The sequence below is a fragment of the Balaenoptera ricei genome, chromosome 11, assembly GCF_028023285.1.
Source record: "Balaenoptera ricei isolate mBalRic1 chromosome 11, mBalRic1.hap2, whole genome shotgun sequence".
NCBI lineage: Eukaryota > Metazoa > Chordata > Mammalia > Artiodactyla > Balaenopteridae > Balaenoptera > Balaenoptera ricei.
The window spans coordinates 14,710,470-14,733,024 of NC_082649.1; the positions used below are offsets into that span (position 1 = coordinate 14,710,470).

A 22,555-nucleotide genomic window follows, 5' to 3' on the forward strand; every position below is an offset into this window, starting at 1 on the left:
TGTAGCTTTCACTGAGATGAGCCTCTTGGTCGCCAGTCCCTTTCACGTCTCCTTCCTCTGTCCTCCCTTTTCGACCCTAGTCCTTTTCATGGGTAACAGTCCCTTCAGTATTTCTGAAGCTATCTTGAAGAGGAGAGAGAGGGAGAAAAAGAAAGACATCTATAGCAGATCCACAAGGCCACGTGGAGAGAATTGTATTAGGAAGTCCAAGGCCACATTTTCATAAAACTCCTGCCTTCCCTTTTGCACACCTGTGACTGGGATTTTATTCTTTGTGCTGCGCGTAAAGTTAGGAAAGTGGGAAAGAAAATAAATTGGAACTGTCTTGATGAGTAAACAAATTCAAGGTATAGAAAATGTAAAAAGATGTCAAGTAGCCGAATTGAATTGCTTGGCTTTTTATTTAAAACAGAGAGAAAAAAAACCCCTCAACCAACCGCCACCCCCTCCCTGCCCCGCCCCCAAACCAATCACCCTAGATAACTTACTCCTTCAGTACTGAGCTGGACGTGAGTTCTGAGTGTGGTCAAACACTGTCCATTTACCCAGAGTTTTACAAATATTTACAGTCATCTATGCCAAATATCTTTGTGCTGAGCCCCAAAGAACATTCTCAGCATTCAAAAGCCCCATTCTCATGAATGGTTTCAGTTCATTGGCAATTTAAAGGCATCCAGGCTTCCAAACTAGGTCAGTTTAAGACGTGTCTTTTTTTAAACATAATAATTAGTTTTTGGGTCTCCCAGATTATGATCCAGGTTTTCAGAGCCAAACCCTACAGCAGAGAGGAAAGTATGCTCTATCAGAAAGAGAAAAGCTCATTTTATTTAAATGGTAAGACCATTTAGCTTTCTGGAAACTATCTTTCTCTTGAATAATACAAATATTTTAATCTGAGAAATTTATATTTAAGTTTTCCTTTTTGAAAAGTTGTTTCAATATTTTAGATGTTTAGGAACATTTTTAAGGACCTCAGAATCATTGCTCTGTACTGTTTCTGCTGGTCCTGGCTTCTGTGTTTCCCCTGGCCTTGACTTATGATATTACTTTCCTGTTGAGTGAGGTTCTTAGTGTTTGAAATCTCTAGTTTGAGGTAGAGGTCAGGAATCATGTTGAACCCAGATGTTGGTGGAGGAACAAAGTCCAGACAGTTTGGGGACTAAACCTACTTTGTGCAACTGATTATTTCCGAGATGGGAATTGGGCCAAGCTGAGCTTTGGGGAGCAGGTATCTGCAGCCACTGCTCTTGAGTACTTAGACTTTTTTTCAGGGATGCCTGCCTTAATTTATTGAAATGCCTTAGCTATAACAGATTATCAATATTTTCAGCTTTTGAATTGCTGGAAACGAATCCAGATGAGAATCAGGCCCTGAATATTTCTTCTCCTCCATGTACATTAGAGAAGTTATCTACTGTGGTATTGAGAGATTAGAGGCTGAGGATATAAAGATGTATAAGATGTAGACTCTGTCCTGAAAGTATTTGAATAAGCTTGGAAGTGAAAGTGACTTTGGACTAGAATAGTAATGTTTAATTCATGTTGTTTTACCTGAGAATGAAAAATACTTTGATGTTTGTCCTTTCAATTATGTTTTTGTTTTTTGGGCTTTTTTTTTTTTGATAATGTTTCCCTGATGTCACCTGAGTGTTAAGTAATTTAAAGAGGCATAAGAGCATCTAAGTTAATTTATTTAATTATTTTAATTTTAAATTTGTTTTTTCACCTTTAGGCATATGTGGGAGGTCTTGCACTAACATTTTATTTTTATTAACATTGGCATTTGCTATTTACTTGGTGGATGAATAGTCCTAAACCCAATGTGTTATACCGTAATAGTTCTTAAAAAATGGAAAACTGTACATTAAAGAGCGTGAAAGTGATCAATGCTTTCGCAACATGAAATGAGAAACTTCTCATCTGTGATTGGCTCCCTTCCTTGAATTGAAAACAAAACAATATAAGTGAAATACACTTCTCTTATTCATAGCTGGGGATACTTCTGATCACATGGCTTGTGGTATCTATTAAAGAACATGCTTTGAAAGCTATGTCTCAGTGGTTTCTAATTCTTCTGCAGTCATGAGTTTGAGTCTCAGACCTTAAGTCAACTGGTTCTTTGTCTTTCTTGGGAAGATAGAGCAAGACCATCTCATTTCTCTTTTTTGTTGGACTTGTGGCTGAAGCTATAAACCCACAAATTGTCCTGTGTATGATTATATGAACCTGTCTGTTGACAACCTCCTCAACCAGTTTACGCTTTATAAGTGGGGACTATGTTTAATCACCTTTACATCCATAGCACCTAACGTATGGAATTCAATTCTTTGGGGGTTGACCTTATTTTCTGCGTTTTGCATTTTTCTGTATTTGATTCGTTGAGAAACTCATTTGGCAAAGATGTACAAAAATACACACCCTGCACCTTGCTTAGTGTGGAATGGAGGAGTTCTTTTCCCAAACCGGTTTTAAATTTGTGTCTATAAAATGTCTGTATACAACTTTTAACTTTCACAGGAGAGGGTAATATTTACACATACTTTTATTCATTTGGAGAAAACGTTTTGGTTTAGATATTCGTTCTTTAGCCACTGTAGTTTCTTGGTAGTGTCATGACCCAGGAAATCAGCCTGTCTCTTGCTCTATGGGGCTTTCTGAAATAACACTTCTCCTTGATCTGTTAATTACATCATTGTCTGACCTGCCTGTAAGTGGCGTTCCTTCCTGCCTCTGAGCTTTGTTGTTATGCCAGGCAGGGGGAAGGCAATTATTCAGCAGGGCTGTATGAATAATTGTGAGAGGCAAGGGACCCACTGATTAAATAAGAGGTGGGCAGGGCACAGCGGTGGTGTTGAGCAGGGACCTACAATGATGAATGTAAAATTACAATGCCCAAAATATCATTGAGCTGTTATTCTCATATTCACTCCTACCTTCTTTGATAAGTTTTTATTGTTAGGAAAGCTGGGAATGGTTTTCCGCCTCCTGGGCCTTAACTCACAGTGGTAATGAGAATACAGAAAGAAGGCAAGAAAAAAGAAATGAGCTTTTTAGAAGAAGGATAGGCGTTTTGTAAATGTTAAAACTTGACATCCCAGATGCCCTGTACTCTGTAAGGTTTAGAGTTAGCTTATCACAATATCATGTACTTTGTTGGTCATGATCTCATATATCTTTCCATATATTTCTCCTATGTACTTTGTAGGAAAAAATATAAAAATTAGATCTGATTGTTCTCATCTTAAAAAAATGGTAACTGAGGTGATGGAAGTGTTAACTAACCTTATTATGGTAATCATTTCACAAAATATATCTATATCAAATCATTACATTGTATACATTAAACTTACACAATTTTTTGTATTAATTATATCTCAATAAAGCTAGAAAAAATAGATCTTATTAAAATAATGGGCTTTATTCATTACATAATTTCAAATAGCAAAGAGACTGCCTAGAAAACAGTTTTTGGTAATGTTTAAGATTCCCCTCCTAAGGGAGTGTCTGTCCTTTTCACCCACAAAAAAATTAGTAGCGATATATTTGCATATCAGTTCCATTTTTAGAAGAAACCAGGTCTTCAAGTTACAGAGATATAATCTTATTGACATCCTGGAACCTGTTGAGATGAAGATGTTAAAACTAAAAGAATTTTAGACTGAATATTTTTTCATCTCTTGATTTCCCCTGAATGAAGCTGTGAAACAGTGGGGAAGAAAACCAAAGTTCCCTTTCCTATCACAGTGATAAACAGTGTTTTGCAGCAATGCTACCACCTCACAAAGCCTGAGTAGGTGAATATTTACCTCCATTATTGCTAAGAATTAAGCATTTCTTGGGTTTGTTTTTGCAGTCAGCCCTTCATATTGGTGGGTCCTGCATCGTGGTTGGTGAAACCTGCGGATGCAGAAGCCGCGGGTGCGGAGGGCCAACTGTATTAGGCCATTTTATAAAAGGAATTTGAGCATCTGAGGATTTCGGTATCTGCCAGGGGTTCTGAAACCAATCCCCCATGGATATTTAGGGACGACTGTACTAGAAAATAGTGTCTAATATATTTTATTGTTTTCAAATAATGATGAAGTATCTTATGTGTGATGCCATGCATCTACTCATTCTTTTACAAAGCAATTAAATAGACATAAAATATACTTGAGTCATTCCATGTCTGTGATTACTAGTGAGGCTGCCTGTGTTTCCATTTGTTCTTGCCCTCTCAAGGCATGGATTAGAACTGTTTTTCTGATATTACTGGTTGTGCACTGGTTCATCTTGTCCCTGAATGGCCAGATGAATGGCCAGAGAGTGGGTCAAAGATGTAATAAGGGAGTAGAACCACAACACTGGCCAGTATGGAGGTCTGCATAAGCCCTTGCCTCACTTACCACCAATGTCCATAGCCCTTGGTACTCTACCAGCCAGCTGGTCTACCTTCCATTCCAAACTGTATTAGGGTAGAACTTCAGCAAGTGGCTAATGGCTGATGATGGTCAGCACTTTATTAGGTTCAGTCAGTACCATTTGAGTCACTAATAGCTTTTGTCAAGAACATGAACCAGCAGTGAAATAAATCATTGCATTGGGTAGAAATGCCAAGGTCAACAAAATATTAATTTTTGGATTGTGTTGAGCTGGTTGCCTGACATGTCAGTCTTAGTTGATATTGGGAGGGCTTTCCTAACAAGGCAGAGATGGGACCTTTGGATTACTGTTTCTTTCTGCTCTGCTAGAGTATCTCTGCTCTGCTTCCTGAGAATCTCTCTCCATTATACAGGCAGCACTTCAGCCCTACCTTCCCCACCACCTACCCTTCCTGAAAACGCTTCCCTTTGTTAGCTCCCTGTCACTGTGAAGCATTCATACCTTTTATGAATACTTTGCAGGGATGACTCAGTGTCTTGCATGGGCATGTAAACATTTTGAGAACATTCATGTGTCTCCTCTTCTGTTTTGTCCCTTGTTCTTGAGTAACTCTTAGACTTTCATATCATGGCCTGGAATTAAGACCCCTCACCACAGATCAACTGGATTTTTACATAAATTAATATTTCTATTACATAAGTAACATCCAGCTGTTTCATTGTATTAACTTTCTTTTTCTCTTAGTCCCTTTAATTGTGCTTTACCAATTTATCTAAATCTTAAAGTTTTTACAGATGGTGTAAAAATTCCTAAATAACTAGACAAGTATCCTAGTAAAACATTATCCTCTCCAATCACGTTATCTTTGTGCAGTGGAATAACAGCTATGATTTTGGGTAGTGAAACGGATATAAACTACATTAGTTAAAAATACTTTGAAAAAAAAAAAAAAATACTTTGAATGTTGGCTCTCTCACCCACTGCGTTTTTGGAGCAGATTGTTTTTTCAGGCCGCCAGCAGAATATGAAAATTCCTTGTACATCCTGAGCTTTCCAGCACCGTTTCTGAAGTATTCCTTTCTTTGGCAATTCTAATGAAAACACAAGAGGGAAAAAGTGTCCTGTTCTTTCCTATCAGAAGGTGATTGCTTCTCATATAATGAATACTTTGTAGGGTAAGAGACACTCAGAGAGTAGGCAGAACTGCTGATTCCCCTTTCCTGGTAATTTAGTGTAAGAGCAGATGTTTTAGAGTGGCTTTCCTTCCTTGCATGCCCCAGCCAATCTGTCCTCTTATGTGGTTACTTATAGTTAAGCAAGTGAGACTTCTATAATCTGGGTGAAGCCTGCCATCACCACTCCACCCTCAACCCTGCCACCAACTTTAGAACATTTGAACTTGAAGTCAGCTTGTCACGTTTTTCTTCTTTCCAACATGGCTGTTACATTCTCTACCGAAATTCTTTTCTCATTGGGTTCTTGACATCCAAAAAGAGGCTCAGTCGCACTTGTAATAACTGTAAAAGTAATTATAATTGTTACCATTTTAACTCAAGCAGGAGGATGGAATATTCAAGTCACTTTCTTATTTTAGGTAAAATGTGAAGTATGAGGCAAAACAAGTTGAGCAAGCCAGTAAGAATGAGTTACTGGCTTTCTGGAAGGAAGACTTTTCTGGAAACCTGGAGGGGAGTGTGTGTATTGTCAGTGTACCTACGAGGATGTTGGTTCCGTGAGCAGGTCAGGAGGAACTGCGAGTGTGTGGTTGGTCTTCTGGCCAGCCCTCTATGCTTCATTACATTTAGTTTAGTAGTTTGGGCCGGGGGATAGTTCTGCCAGTGGTGGTTTCATGTTGTAGAGAGGAGTGAATTTTTTTTTTTTAATTAATTTATTATTTATTTATTTATGGCTGTGTTGGGTCTCTGTTGCTGCACGCGAGCTTTCTCTAGTTGCGGCGAGTGGGGGCTGCTCTTCATTGTGGTGTGCGAGCTTCTCATTGTGGTGGCTTCTCTTGTTGCAGAGCACGGGCTCTAGGCGCGCGGGCTTCAGTAGTTGTGGCTTGTGGGCTCTAGAGTGCGGGCTCAGTAGTTGTAGCTCATGGGCTTAGTTGCCCCGTGGCATGTGGGATCTTCCTGGATCAGGGCTTGAACCCATGTCCCCTGCATTGGCAGGTGGGTTCTTAACCACTGCGCCACCAGGGAAGCCCGAGACCAGTGAATCTTAATAAGACATAAATGAAGAAACACTAGGACACCTTTGAGCCATTCACAAACATCTCAAGTGTGGGGGAGATTCATTTAGAAGAATTCGGGATTCCCCTGACTACTGCTTGAAGAGCTCAATTTCTAATGAATCAATGGTGAACAGATTTCTTGTTTGATACTCTTTTTCTATGAAGTGCTACTGTGTGTCATTTATTTCTAAAACATTCATTACTGATTTTGCCGAGTGAAAACCAAAGGGCTGGTTTTCGAACTGTGCGTGGTGAAGCCTTCAGCTTCCATGATGGTGCCTGGGAGGCTGCTGAAGGAAAGGTCAAGGGTACCTGGACGGGGTCTCCCAGTGTTGTTTCAACTGGCTCTAGTCTACCTTATCTCTTTTATCCAATGGCAGGGTGCTTAAGATTTTGTTTTTATAAAATTCCACTGCTTTAAAAATATTCAAAAGCCATCACTTTGGGGAACTAGGGTTCTGGTAGACAGAAAGATAAATCACTTCTTTTTGAAGAATTATTTTGGATTGTTCACCTCTCAAAGAGATGAAATATGTGACTTCTTTCCTCTGTCTCAGTCACAAGTTCTGCCTTGATTGGAATGCTTGGAATTTTTTTTTAAACAAAATTGGTCTCTGCTTTGTAAAAAGTTTGTATGTTCTAAGAATATATTTATATATATAATATATATAGTTTACATTTATATGTATAAATTTTAAGCCACTTTATTGAGGTATGATTGACAGACCAAGAAGTGTACATATTTAATGTATAGAATTTGACGAGTTGAGAAGTAAGTATACACCTATGGAATAGCTTGGTGCCTGTGGTTAACAATACTGTATTGTATACTTAAAAATTTGCCAAGGGTAGATCTTTTTTTTTTTTTAATTTTATTTATTTTTGACTGTGTTGGGTCTTCGTTGTGCGTGGGCTTTCACTAGTTGGCGTCAAGTGGGGACTGCTCTTCGTCCCGGTGCACAGGCTTCTCACTAAGGTGGCTTCTCTTGTTGTGGAGCACGGGCTCTAGGCCCGCGGGCTTCAGTAGTTGCGGCTCGTGGGCTCTAGAGCGCAGGCTCAGTAGTTGTGGCGCACGGGGCCTTAGTTGCTCCGAGGCACGTGGGATCTTCCTGGACCAGGGTTCGAACCTGTGTCCCCTGCATTGGCAGGCGGATTCTTAACCGCTGCACCACCGGGGAAGTCCCGCCAAGGGTAGATCTTATGTTACGTGCTCTTAATCACGCACACACAAAACAATGATAAATAAAGGGGGCAGGAGGAAACTTTTGGAGGTGATAGATATTTTTATATTTTTACAACTTTGATTTCATAGCCTATAGGCATGTAACTCACAAACTGAGTAAAACCTTATGTATATGGCAAGGGACAAGATTACGTTTCAGATGGCCTTGATTCACACAACTTCTCCCCCTGCCTTCAAAAGAATACTATTTCAAAAAGATAACCTTTTAAGAAGTATCCCATTATGTCTTTGTTTTTCAAGTACATCGGCCTGTTAAATGTCCCCTTCTAAAAAACAGATTGAGACTGTGAGAAAAAAATGACTTTCTTGAAGAACACCTTGCTCTCTTGCCTAGGCTGGGACAACAGGATTTATCTATTCTCGACAGCTTCCTCCAAATGGGCTGTTAGTGTAATTGACATTTGTGGTGTGGGATGTTTCTGGCCTGTGTCATTTCCCATCTTCCCTACACAGGAAGCATTTACTGGCTACATTTCTTCTTCTTGTGTGACTCGGGATTTCTCTTTTTGAGGGGGAAAATAACTCAGAATATGTTGTATGAGCAGTGTTGGGAAAATAGAGATGAAAAGACAGGTGAAAAGACATTTTCGATAAGGTGATGTGTGTTATCAACGGGGGAGTCTTGGAGAAGAAAACAGGCGATAGTTGTGTTAAGTATAAACTGGGAATAGGGGAGAAGTAAAATCATTCACTTTTACCCCTAATTGACCCTAAAGGGATTTTTTTTCTTTAAACTTTAAAATCCTGGATTTGATGTGCAGGTTGATTTGAATTTAATTTGCTCTTGGATGATAGATCGTCAATAGTTAATTGAATAAGAACACTGTGTCTTGAACCATATTGGTCTTTTCCCGAGAAATATCTATCATATTGGAAGCCAGTCATTGGTTAGCTTCCTATTTAATTTATTTTTGATCAAGTCTTTTACTACTACTTAAGGAGTAGGTGATAAACCGTAAACACTTCAGGTCACTAGAGTTAGAAACTGTTTACTCTTTCTGATGTGACACTAAGAAAGTTAGTGCAGTTAGATCTCATAGATTTTTTTCTTTCTAATCTAATCTGTTTTTTTCTCCCGTATTTTAGTACTTTTGTACTAATATATGGAGACTTAAGTCGCTGTGGGGCTGTATAACCAATTATGAATATGTAAAATAATTTCTTTTGCCCAAAAATTGGGAGGAAGAGAGTCTGGTTCTTCTGGGGGAAGAGGATACAATTATTTCTATGGCCAAATTTATTAGAATTGGCCATACTCTGTTAAAATAGTAAGAACTTAAGGATTTTGCTTTTATTTCATCAGAACATGAAATTTCTTGATGTGATATAAACTATGGATATGTAGGGAAATTATTTTCACAATTATCTTACCTCTTTTAAAGATATTCTGAATAAAAACAATCTAGTGGAAGGGCTTCACTTATAATTTTTATTTTTCGGTGTAGAAATATCCTTTCCTATAGTCATGCTATGTGTAGAGACAAATTTTATTCTTCAGTGATCTTATGATAGCCATAGTCATGGAATTCACCTCTCTCTCTTTCTCTCTTTCCCTTCCTCTTCCTATATCTCTCTCTCCCTGCTACATCCCTCCACATAGTATCCATTTGTGAGGCAGTTCTTGTGTAATGGACCAGGCACTGGACTTGGCCTCAGAAGATGGAGGTTTGAGTTTAGCTGTGCCGTGTATAAGCTCTGAGAACTTTGGCAGATTACTTAACTTCTCAGGACCTCAATTCATCTATAAAATGAAGGAAATAATCATTGTGGTTGCAAAACATTAAATGAAATAATGCATGTGAAGGAACACAATTAAAATTGATACCTTATTGAAATTTTTTTTTAATTAATTTATTTATTTTTAATTGTGTTGGGTCTTCATTGCTGTGTGCAGACTTTCTCTAGTTGTGGCGAGCGGGGGCTACTCTTCATTGCGGTGTGCGGGCTTCTCATTGACGTGGCTTCTCTTGTTGTGGAGCACAGACACTAGGTGTGCGGTCTTCAGTAGCTGTGGCGTGCGGGCTCAGTAGCTGTGGCACACGGGTCAGTAGTTGTGGCTTGTGGGCTCTAGAGTGCAGACTCAGTAGTAGTGGCGCATGGGCTTAGTTGCTCTGCGGCACGTGGGATCTTCCCAGACCAGGGCTCAAACCCGTGTCCCCTGCATTGGCAGGTGGATTCTTAATCACTGAGCCACGAGGGAAGCCCTGAAATTTTTTTTATTGGAGTAAAATATACATAACAAAATTTATCATTTCAACCATTTTAACTGTAATTCAGTGGTATTAAGTACGTTCACAATGTTGTCCAACCATCACACTATCCATTTCTAGAACTTTTTCATCGTGCCAGAAACTCTGTATTCATTAGGTGATAACTCTCCATTTGCCCTTCCTCCAGCTCTTGGTAATCACCTTTCTACTTTCTGTCTTTGTGAATTTGACTGTTCTAGGTACCTCATATAAATGGAATCATACAATATTTGCCCTTTTGTGTCTGGCTTATTTCACTTAGCATAATGTCTTCAAGGTTCATCCGTGTTGTAGCATGTGTCAGAATTTCATTCCTTCGTAAGGCTGAATAGTATTCCATTGTACATTTATATCACATTTTGTTTATCCATTCATCCGTTGATGGACGTTTGGATTGTTCCCACCTTTTGACTGTTGTGAATGATGCTACTATGAACATTGGTGTGCAAGTATCTGTTTGAGTCCCTGCTTTGAATTCTTTTGGGTGTACACCCAGAAGTGAAATTTCTGGATCATATGGTAATTCTATGTTTAACTTTTTGAGTGACATTATCTTTTTAAGTATTTTTTGAATCTGTCGAATTGGTCATAGCAATGCGATTCCTAAATGGTGTGTTTGTTCATAGTAGTCTTTTAATTTCCATAGTTGACTTGATATGAGTCAGGACAATGAGGTCACCTTACATTTCAGGACTCTAGGAATAGGTTGCCAAGGTGATAAGCTCTCTAATCCATGGTTCCAGAAATGCATTTGCTGTACACTTAGATCATTGAGGGTGAGGATTTGCCCTGCTGGTGCCCAGATGTGTTGGTTAAACAATAGCTGTATCAATGGATATAATATTTTCTGCTTTGGGCCTTTCTGTAGGGATTGAGGAGACTGAAGAACGCTGAAGACAGGCTGATGGGCTCAGTTGGTAGGCTCCACTATCTCACCATGACCACTGCCGAAAATCCCACACCTGGAGACCTAGCTCTGGCCCCCCTCGTCACTTGCAAACTCTGCCTGTGTGAACAGTCTCTGGACAAGATGACCACGCTCCAGGAATGCCGGTGCATCTTTTGCACAGCTGTAAGTTTACCCTGATGCTTTCATCATGAGAAAATACAAAGGGAAGAATTGTAAAAATACAGGATATACTTCTGTGACTTACCGAGAAGCCAAAGTTTGCTATAATATGATTCTGCTTGGGAGAGCAATTCCACATTTGGATATGATTCCAAATACGATCTTGAATAGTAAACCCGATATTTACTGGGGTTTAGGCAAAGTGTAATACGTATATGAAGTTTAATTATTGGTTGAATAAGCAGCATCTTTCTGTTCTTAAAGCTCTAGCTAAGGAACAAAATAGACATTTTAAACATGCCTTAGTTAACTACCATCTCTAAGAAGCTCATCAAGTGTTTTGAATGATGGAGAAATCAGGTAGCAATTTGTTGAATTTTCCTTCATGTACTTGCTCATCTCCTACAAAGCACATGGTATAAAACTGTTTTACTTTGTCGAATTTCCTTTTTAAATTTTTTTTCCTATTTTCACAATATGCCGAATGCTGCTTATTCCTCATAACAAATATAACCCTATAGATCTTCAGATGTGGGCTTGTCTCTTTTAGTTTGGCACTTGGTATCAAGGCCTGTGACCTTGATTGCATGTATCCCTGAAGGTTGGTTGGTTAAAGAATAAAGATAGGAAATGGACTCATGGGTTCATGGGGACTCCTAGAAGCGTGAACCAGGTGGTCTTGTTCAAATTTTCATTTATTAAAGCATTTTTTGAGCTCCTACTCTGTGCTAGGTACTTGATGTTGGGAATATAAAGATAAGTAAAATACTCCCCACAGAAAAGATGGACACATTGCAGGAACTATACAAGAGTTTGGTGAAATCAGGGATGGCTAGACGTAATATACCATAGGAGTGCCTCACCCACTTTAGGAGTGGGAGGGGCATTCCTGGTGGCAGTGCTCTCTGACCTGAGGCCTTAAACAAGAGATTGTAAACTGATGCCTGTGGGCCACATCGGGCCTCAACACATTTTTGTTTGCATCCCCAATTGAGAAATTTCAAATAACAAATTGGTAAATTTTTCATGAAAAAATGAAAAAGTAGTAAGATATAGCTACTCTGGGCCTGTATCCATAGGCCCAGAAATAAATGATCTTTCCTCTATTTATGGTACCTACCTCTCTCCTGTGTGTTTGAATTAGCTACACTTTTAAACTAAGGATGGATTAAGAGTCAGCTAGGAAGAGTGCTGGGCATTTCAGCATGGTAGAGGGGAGGGCCTTATGCCTAAATTACAGTAGTCACTGTTTATCTTTGCTTTGGTAGGCCTTGTATGGGCAGACTGTTAATATTTATTATACAATAAGTATAATAATCACCAGCCAAATGTGGGTTTAATACCCCTGACTTGTGAAGGAAATTGACCAGTTTAGATACAGTGATCAGTGCTTAAATCAACGGGAGTAAGGAGAAAGAAATCATTTAGGAAATACTGGAATAATTTATAAAAAGACATTTTACTAAGCATACTTTTTTAAAAAAAACAGTTAAGGTGAAATAAATTTTACTCCATCTCTTTTTTTCTAAGTTAATTTAACTAACATGACACATTTTCTAGCTAGTTTATATCAATTTTCTTAAATTCTTTTGGATTGAGGATTAGGGTAGAGAGAAGGGTGGGAATAATTTTTAGGTAAAAAGGAAAGTGACTAAAATCCTTTCCTTATGTTTTCAACTGTAGGATCCAAAGATGGCAAAGAATAGTATCATTTATCCCTTTATTCAACAGATATCTAGTGAGCAGCATTTGTGTGTCCCAGGAATTGTTCTAGGCACTGCGATTTATCAGTTAAAGAAACAAAACCCAGCATAGATCCTTGCTCTTAGGAACTTATATGCTATCAAAGGAGTTACATAATAAATAATTAACATACTAAATAGGTAAGTTACATACTAGTGGGTAATAGGGGCTTAGAAAAAAAGCAGAGCAGGAGGTTAGGAGTGTGGGGACCAGGATGTTACACTGATAGTTGGGTGGACAGAAGGAGGCTTCAGTAAGTGATGTTTATGCTGGTTCTTTCTCATCTTGTCAGCGTGTGTTACTTGGCAGGAAGTAAGGAAATGGCCTTGTCATCACGGGGCAGCTTCAGTTTCCTTTGGTCTTACTTTGTTTCTGAATGCTGTGCTTCAAAACTGTTTTCTTTGACTTTCTCACATCGCTTTCGGACCTTTGCTAATCCTTGAAACAAATGAGTCAGAAGCAACATTTGGTTAAAGCCAGAGTGGAAATTTTTGTCTGAGGGTTAATGATGTTTCAAAGCAGGATATGGAATTCACTTTTTGCAATGAGATCTCAAAGAGCAGAATTCAAATTTGTGCGTCAACGTTGGATAAAGAATACACAAACAAGCAAAGACTGTGTTTCATAGTCACAGATTGCTGCCACTGCCATATTACTGTTTCCATAGATCTTAGTTTCCAGTTAAAGACAGCACAACTGCTTCTTAGTTCTCCTTCAACAGTGTGGGGGTAGGAGTTAATACAATTAGATTATTCTTTTTTTTTTTTTAATTTCCTCTTTTTTTTTTAACATCTTTATTGGGGTATAATTGCTTTACAATGGTGTGTTAGTTTCTGCTTTATAACAAAGTAACTCAGTTATACATATACATATGTTCCCATATCTCTTCCCTCTTGCATCTCCCTCCCTCCCACCCTCCCTATCTCACCCCTCTAGGTGGTCACAAAGCACAGAGCTGATCTCCCTGTGCTATGCGGTTGCTTCCCACTAGCTATCTATTTTACATTTGGTAATGTATATATGTCCATGCCACTCTCTCACTTTGTCCCAGCTTACCCTTCCCCCTCCCCATATCCTCAAGTCCATTCTCTAGTAGATCTGCAATTAGATTATTCTGTCATTTAGATTCATACTTCCTCATTGTTGGGGAGTACTCAAAAGCAGAAAGACAAATGGCTTGGTATTTTTGGTATCCCTCCAACTTGGGAACTTTTCATTGCTGTAAACATTAACCTTCCCTGGCTTCCCAATACCCCATTTTCTATGATCTGCCAAAATAGTAAGCTGTATGTGTTTGATTACATTAGTGTCTATAAATTTGCAGTTGATACCAGACTCACCTGAAATACTATTCTAACGTTTCTGTTAGAGCTCTTATTTCTTCTTTTTAAAAACCAGTTTAAAAATGTATCTGAGGGTTACTGATGTTAAAAACCAGTTAAAAATACCAGTTAAAAATGTGTCTGATCCCCCCAGATTTTGATTTGCGTTCGAATTAAAGATATTAAATGTGTTTTGTGTTTTCAAGGCTGAAAAGAAACCTGTGACATTTTTTAATAGGCTATATACTACTAATTCCCAATTTTAAGTATGATTGGATGACATCTTCCAATTATTGGCTGGGAAAGCCTTCTTGTGCATGCCATATATTTAAAATGGTTTTGCTAAGATAGTTCCCTCTTCCCCCTCCCATGAGGAGAATGTCCAAATGTAATGGTTCTCCTGCTAGAAATGGTGCTATACTTGTATATTTTCATCAGTTCAATAAAGCTCTTTATACATTCTGTCCTTGTCCTGTTTTCCCTAAGAAACAGTGTGATCAGTGTGCTTGGAGAGTACAGGATGGACAGTGTCTGACTGGACCACTGGCTGTTGGCCAGCTCAGACCTGGCGCTTAAGCAGGTGTTCCCTAACCCAAGGGTGTTCCATGACCCTCCAGCTCTGTTTCCAAGTCAAATTAGCTTAGAAACGTGTATGTTTTCTAGTCCTCTCTTGGAGGCATGTAAAGCATAATTGCATTTTAGAGACTCTGTGAAATCTTGTGGTTAGAAAGAAAGCAAAGGGACCCTGTTGACCTCCTCCTGATGAAGCATTTCCGTTTGACCAATGCCACCTTTTTTCTTGAGTGGAATACCTATTAATTTCCCCACAACCAGTGCATGGAAGAAAGCCGCTTTGACTTACCCCATGGATGTAATTCTTGATTTAAATGACATCCAGAGAAAGGAAGGGGACAGATGTTGCTTCAAATAATCCATCGATGTATCTAGTTTCTTGTTAAAAGAAGCTTTACTGGGCTTCCCTGGTAGCGCAGTGGTTGAGAATCTGCCTGCCAATGCAGGGGACACGGGTTCGAGCCCTGGTCTGGGAGGATCCCACATGCCGTGGAGCAACTAGGCCCGTGAGCCACAACTACTGAGCCTGCGCGTCTGGAGCCTGTGCTCCGCAACAAGAGAGGCCGCGATAGTGAGAGGCCCGCGCACTGCGATGAAGAGTGGCCCCTGCTTGCCACAACTAGAGAAAGCCCTCGCACAGAAACGAAGACCCAACACAGCCATAAATAATAATAAAAAAAAAAAAAAAGAAGAAGAAGCTTTACCATGTTCTATTTGAGAAGATGGTTTCTGTTAGACTGTTTGCTCAGATTTAACATAGAGAAGAAAGTATAGTATGAAGCAAAGGAAGCTAAATATACGGACAGAAATGGGTGGAGCTCTCACTAGCATGACTTAAGTCATGAATCATTAGGTGCATCACGGAGCCAAAGAAGTTGATATTGTGGGGTTACAGAGAGAGGTGTTGTAAAATTACTTGTTGTACTTGAAAGTTAAATATCTCAGGGACATTAGTCTACTAATTAATAATATGGAAAAAGTCTCTCTCTCTCTCCCCACCCTCCCCCATGGATTTAAATAATGCAAATATGAAAATTCAAATTCCCCCTTTCTAGCTTTTGCAACACACTCTTTAAGATAATACCACACAATTATAATTCAAGGGAAAGAAAAAAATTTCACAAAAATCCATTATCAAAGGAGGGAAAATTTGTGGGTTTCTCCCTTGTGAGCGATATTTGCCTCTCTGATTTATTTTGGAAGCTATTTCTGTCAGCCACGAATTAAAGAATAATGAAAACACAGTTGTTGCTTGTTTTCATAACCTAGATAATTTCACCTAAAAAGAGTTAGTATGTTGGCATGGCCTATTTACCATTCAGATTAAAGACAGGATGTGCTGAGCAAAAAGAAAATAAAGTCCAGCCATATTCTTGCCTTTTTTCCATTACGTTTTGTTGGCTCTAAGTAGTTAGAACTCCTTTTACTATTCATTTCTCTGAGCCAAATGGATTTTCCAGTGTTTGAAAAAGTGAGAGGAAATATAAAGCTTTTTAGACCAAGCCCTTCTTTTCCTTGGGGCCTGTTGGGTGACCTTTAAGCAAGGCCCACATATAGCCTGGGAGACATTTACAGTGTGGGAAGATTTTCAGTGGGTGTGCGTGCATACGTCGTGTATGTTTCTGAGTACATCCAAACATACATGTGCACCCACATGGATTGGTAACTTTCAGATGAAGCAAAGAACCTGCAGTGGTTCTTTCCTGGATTCTAACCGATATCTACATAAGGAGGAAGGAATGTCATTTTTCTATTCCCACCTCCATTCTTCCCTTCCAGTGTCGCACTCATAGTGGTTAAAAGTGCAGATGCAGAGCTAGGAAGACCCAGGCTCGTTTTCAGGCTTTGCTGTTTACTGGTGTATAACTTTAGGCAAGTTCTTTGGCTTCTGTGAAACTTAGTTTCTCACCTGTAGGATGAAGGGGGGGTAGTGGATAGTAGTATCTATCTTAGAGTGTTGTAGGAAGCATCAAATGAGAATCCCCGTACAGCAACTAGCACAGTCCCAAACCCCTAGTAAGTTAACATTATTATTCCCTCTTTCCTAAGTTCTGTCAGTATGCTGGGCTGTTCTGTTTTTCAAAAATGTTTTAGAGGAAGGAAGTCCTGTAAAGACTTGACTTGCTTCTTCATTAGCCTTTTATAAAAATGTGGTTATACAATCCAAAAATGGAAAGAAGACCTACATAGACATTTCTCCAAAGAAGATATACAGATTGCCAACAAACACATGAAAGGATGCTCAACATCACTAATCATTAGAGAAATGCACATCAAAACTACAGTGAGGTATCACCTCACACCGGTCAGAATGGCCATCATCAAAAAATCTACAAACAATACATGCTGGAGAGGGTGTGGTGAAAAGGGAACCCTCTTGCACTGCTGGTGGGAATGTAGATTGATACAGCCACTATGGAGAACAGTATAGAGGTTCCTTAAAAAACTAAAAATAGAACTACCGTACGACCCAGCAATCCCACTACTGGGCATATACCCTGAGAAAACCATAATTCAAAAAGAGTCATGGACCACAATGTTCATTGCAGCTCTATTTACAATAGCCAGGACATGGAAGCAACCTAAGTGTCCATTGACAGATGAATGGATAAAGAAGATGCGGCACATATATACAGTGGAATATTAGTCCGCCATAAAAAGAAATGAAACTGAGTTATTTGTAGTGAGGTGGAAAGACCTAGAGACTGTCATACAGAGCGAAGTAAGTCAGAAAGAGAAAAACAAATACCGTATGCTAACACATATTTATGGAATCTAAAAAAAAAAATAAAATGGTTCTGAAGAACCTAGGGGCAGGACGGGAATAAATATGCAGACGTAGAGAATGGAATTGACATGGGGAGGGGGAAGGGTAAGCTGGGACAAAGTGAGAGAGTGGCATGGACATATATACACTACCAAATGTAAAATAGATAGCTAGTGGGAAGCAGCCGCATAGCACAGGGAGATCAGCTTGGTGCTTTGTGACCACCTAGAGGGGTGGGATAGGGAGGGTGGGACGGAGACACAAGAGGGAGGAGATATGGGGATATATGTATACATATCGCTGATTCACTTTGTAATACAGCAGAAACTAACACAACATTGTAAAGCAATTATACTCCAATAAAGATGTTAAAAAAAAAAAAAAGGTGGTTATATGGGTGATTTCAACTCACTAGTATTCTGAGACACCCACAGATTAGCAGTTAGGGTTGAGAAAGAGAAATTTCTCTGATGGATTTGTCCAAAGAGTGGCTAATGGCTGTGTGTTTCAACTGAAGACCTAGCAGTAGGACTTACAGGAAAAACCAAAAACCAACACAACTTGGAAAGTCAATAGATGAGCACATTTCTGGTGGATGTAAAAGATTCAGATGGAAGTGTCTCAAGCTAACGTTTAAGAGCTGCTGACCCCCAATAAGAATATAGTAATATAATTACTTACTGGCTTGATATGTTTAATCTAGTATCATTTTAAGTATCTTTTACTGAGAACTCTGTGGAACTGCAGGAAATAATGAGGCATCTTACTCCAGCAATGTTATGGAAAAATTTTCCGTCCCCTCTTCTGGTCATGTGACCTGCCAGCCTTTCCTGAAGTTTTAAAATCTCCAGCTCCCTGGATTCCCATGTCTTCTAGTAGTACTAAATAGACAGAAGTAAATTCTGCCAGTTCAGAGCCCTCTCTTGCTCTGTTGGTTTCTGGTACTAAAATATACTGGCTTGCAAGGTTGGTTTTATGCTTTCCTTTAACTTTATCTTGGATGATCAATGGTGAGTTGGTAAATTTATCTTTGTCTTTGTTTATTTGTAAATGACCCCAATATTCTTGCTACTTATGCTTGATTGGAGTTTTAATGATAAAACTATGATGACTTGTATATTTGGCAGTCAAGCCACTGGTTTAAAAACACAAATTTTGATACTCTATTTTTCCACTGACAACTGAGTGGCTGCAGGTCAGATAGCATCTGAGAAATAAGAGCAAACTGTAGTAGCGTGAGAAATGGGTTAGAGATGACTTAAGGAGGAGCTGGCTTCCTGGACCTATGATCTCATCCATTGCCTAATGCTTACCACTTACTTATTCAAGGAAAGTGGTAAAATGTGGTCAAAGGAAAGAGCAGCAGAGAGAACCATGCTCTTAAGGCCCTAATGATGGTGTCATGGCATCATAGTCCTAGAATTGGAAGGGACCTTAGATCTAATGCCCCTGCCTTCCTAGTGAAAGAAGTTCCTTTCCTGGATGCCAGAATGGCTTGACATTTAAGAGAATAGATTTCAAATCTGGTTGTCTAGGCTTCATTTATTCAGCAGAGATTTATTGTGCCATGCACAGTTCTGATGGTGAAGGTACAGTCATAAATAATCAGATCAAGGTCTGGTTTTCAAATAGGTCACAGGTTAGTGCAAGACACAGACACTAACAAGTAAATACAGAAGTCAGATGATGATATGAGCTCTGAAGAAAAACAAAGCAGGCGGAAGGGGATAGGGAAAGCTAAAGGAGAGGGGGTTTCTATTTTGCTTTAGATGGTCAGGGAAGTATCACTGACAAGGTGTTATAGTTAGCCCTCTGTATCTGCGGATGCAGAACTGAGGAATGTGGAAGGCCGACTGTACTATGCTGTATTATATAAGGGACTCGAGCATCAGTGGATTTTGTTATCTGGCGGGGGTGCTGGAACCAACCAACCCGCCCACCCCATGGATACAGAGGGTTGACTGTATTTAAGCAGAGACCTGAAGAACATGGGGGACAAACTGTATAGATGCCTGGGAGAAGAGAGTTTTAGGTAGAGAGAAGCAAAGGTCCTAAGCTGGAAGTGTGCTTGATATGTTCAGATACAGCAAGGAGGCCAGTGTGCGTGTGCATGCATGTGTATGTGTGTGCGTGTGTGTGTGTGTGTGTGTGTGTGTGTGTGTGTGTATGTAGGGAGATCAGACATGAGGTCAGAGAGATAGTGGTGTTTGTGGGTAGGACCTTGCAGGCTATGGTAAGAATTTCGACATTAGGTTGATGTGAGAACAGAAACCTTTGGAGGGTTTTAACCCACAGTGTAACATGATGTAATTTTTTTTCCCCTTTTTATTTTAGTTTTTATGGTTTTTTTTTGGCTCTAATGTTGTTTTAAATGGATCACTGTATTAATAAGTGTTCTCCAGAGAAACAACCAATAAAAATATGTATGTATGTGTGTATACACATGCTCTTACATATATGTATATATATGCATATGTATGTATGTGTATATATGTAAGATCATATATATATATATATACATACATATATATATACACATACATATCTTTTATTGGTTCTGTTTATTATTAGGATTCTGTTTTCTCTTAGATTTATTATAAGGAATTGGCTCATGCAGTTATGGAGGTGAAGTCTCGTGACCCACTGTCTGTAAGCTAGAGACTCATCAGAACCAGTGGTGTGGTTCCACTCTGAGTCTGAAGGCCTGAGAATGAGGGGAGCCAGTGATGTAAGTTCCAGTCTGAGGGCAGGAGAAGACCAATGTTCCAGCTCATACAGTCAACCAGAGAGAGTGAATTCTCCCTTCCTCCAGCTTTTTGTTCTATTCAGGCCCTCAACTGATTAGATGAGGCCCATCTACATGGTGGGTTGAGGGGCAGGTGGATCTGCTCTACTCAGTCTATCAACTTGGATGCTAATCTCATCTGGAAACACCCTCACAGACACACCTAGAAATAATGTTTAACCAAATACCCAGGTATCCCATGGCCTAGTCAAGTTAACACATAAAATTAACCATCACAGTCACCCTGCCAGCTGTGTAGAGGATGTACTACAGGGGCAGGGGTGAAAGCATGGAGACTAGTTAGAAGGTAAATTTGATAATCCAGGCCAGAAATGATAGTGGCTTGGACCAGCAGGTGGTAGCCATTTATGTCTTTGGATAGTCTGAGTCTTCATTTTCTTTTATATAATTTAGGGATAATAATAAATCATTCTTTAAGGTTAGAGAGAAGATCTAGATAAAGCATGTAGTACAGTGCCTGGAATACAGCTAGCATGTGTAGCTCTACTGGTTTTGGTGTGATCATCTAGATTTTGCTTGAAAGCATCCAGGATTGGGACATAACATAACACTAGCTATTCAGTTATTGGAAATTCTAATTCTAAATTATCTTTTTCTTCTGCATTGATTTGAAACCTGTTTCTATATAAATTCTGCTTATTAGTATGAGTTCTATTCTCTAGAATAAAATTGGTTGAAATCAAATTTTTATTCTACTCACTAGCCCTATATTATTTGAATGAAGGTTATCTTTCTGTTAGAGGGCAAGGACAAGGTTACTCATTAAAAATTCACCCACAGGGCTCTGTCCAATGTGGGAATGTTGATAAATTTGTTCCCCCTTCCCGTGGTTCGGTTGACACAATTCTTTTGGAACAAGCTTCATTTGCACAACATTCTTGACTTTGATCATTGGTTGAACAAGTACTTCAGGCTTTTCTACTTTCTTTTAGAAAAGCATATGGTACCAGGGTAGCAGGGTGGTTCTAGAAAATGGACCAAGATTTAATTTCTTTTTCACAAAGAAGGTTATAAACAGATAGTATGTTGGTAATCTGCACTTATATGTCTTTTTTTTAAAAGCATACCTTGCCAGTGCTTAATTCTTTGAACCACATAGCAGAATGTGATAGGCTGGCCAAACATGCAAATCATGACCAGAGAGTGGGCAAAAGTGGGTGTCCAATGAGAGAACTTTCCCTTCCATCCACTGAGTCACCAAAGTTTATTCTTTTGAAGTATCACCTTTATTCCAATTTCCTCTAAGTCTATTCCCATCTAAGTCCTGATTCTTCTCTTCCATTTGGTACTACTGTGTACCAGCCACTGTGCTAATTGTCTGCATAAGGTATAATCAGTCCAGCTCTCATGTGGGAAGCAGATCCACTGATAGAGGAAGTACAGTGTGCTGTGGGTTCATATGGGAACCCACTTAAACTAGACTTGAGGAGGTCAGGGAAGGTCTCCTGAGGGGATAAGGCCAAACGATGAATAGGAGATTGATTGATGGACGTGCTACAGGGAGGAGGGGCAGTCATGTGTGAGGCACGGAACCAAGGAGGAGAGGTCTACTGAGGAACCCCACTGAAAGACATCCCTGGAACATGTTGTTGGAAGTATGGGTGTTCTTGGGCAGGAGGCTGGAAAGGCAAGCAGGGTCTTGTATGCCATGTTAAAGAGCATTATGGAGGCCCTGGAAGGCTTTGTTTGGGTGTGGGGTGGGGAGGATGGCTTTGGCATATGGTTGAGAATGGTCTGAAAGTGCACAAAACTGGAGTAGGATGAAGGAGGGGGGGTGGGTAGAGCTCAGAGAACACCCTGGTCAACATATGCTATATTTATCATGGTAGACTGTACTTTTGAGGTATGGAGTATTTAAATTATTTTCATGTCCCCAATTTCTCCTCCTTCCTATCCATTTGGATACTACTGTCAGATTTCTTTAAATGTTGCTATCATAATGCCACTGCCATTATTAGGGATTCACGTGATCCTATTTGAATCATATTCCTTAGTGCTAACATTCAAGTTCCTCTAGGAACCATTGCACAGTGTTTACCCAAATCACCTTCTGCTACTTCTTGTGTGTGAGGTATCTCATACCTCCAGGTCTTTACTTCTTCCTAGAATTGTCCTCTTTTCTTTCTTTTTTATTCCCCCTGCTCAATTTCTAATGATGTCTCATTGCTTGGTCAGGGCATACCTCTGC

The 22,555-nt window shown here is 39.5% G+C and overlaps 1 protein-coding gene across 2 annotated transcripts in view; it reads left to right on the plus strand.

Moving 5' to 3' along the window:
• The window catches only part of RNF144B (ring finger protein 144B), a 167,730-nt gene that overhangs the window by 89,014 nt on the left and 56,161 nt on the right, over window positions 1-22,555 (plus strand). For both annotated transcript variants that reach the window (XM_059938009.1, XM_059938008.1), the window contains one exon: window positions 10,956-11,159. In XM_059938009.1, coding sequence (XP_059793992.1) covers window positions 10,992-11,159 — 168 coding nt within the window. In that variant the 5' untranslated portion in view covers window positions 10,956-10,991. The remainder of the gene's footprint in view (window positions 1-10,955; window positions 11,160-22,555) is intronic.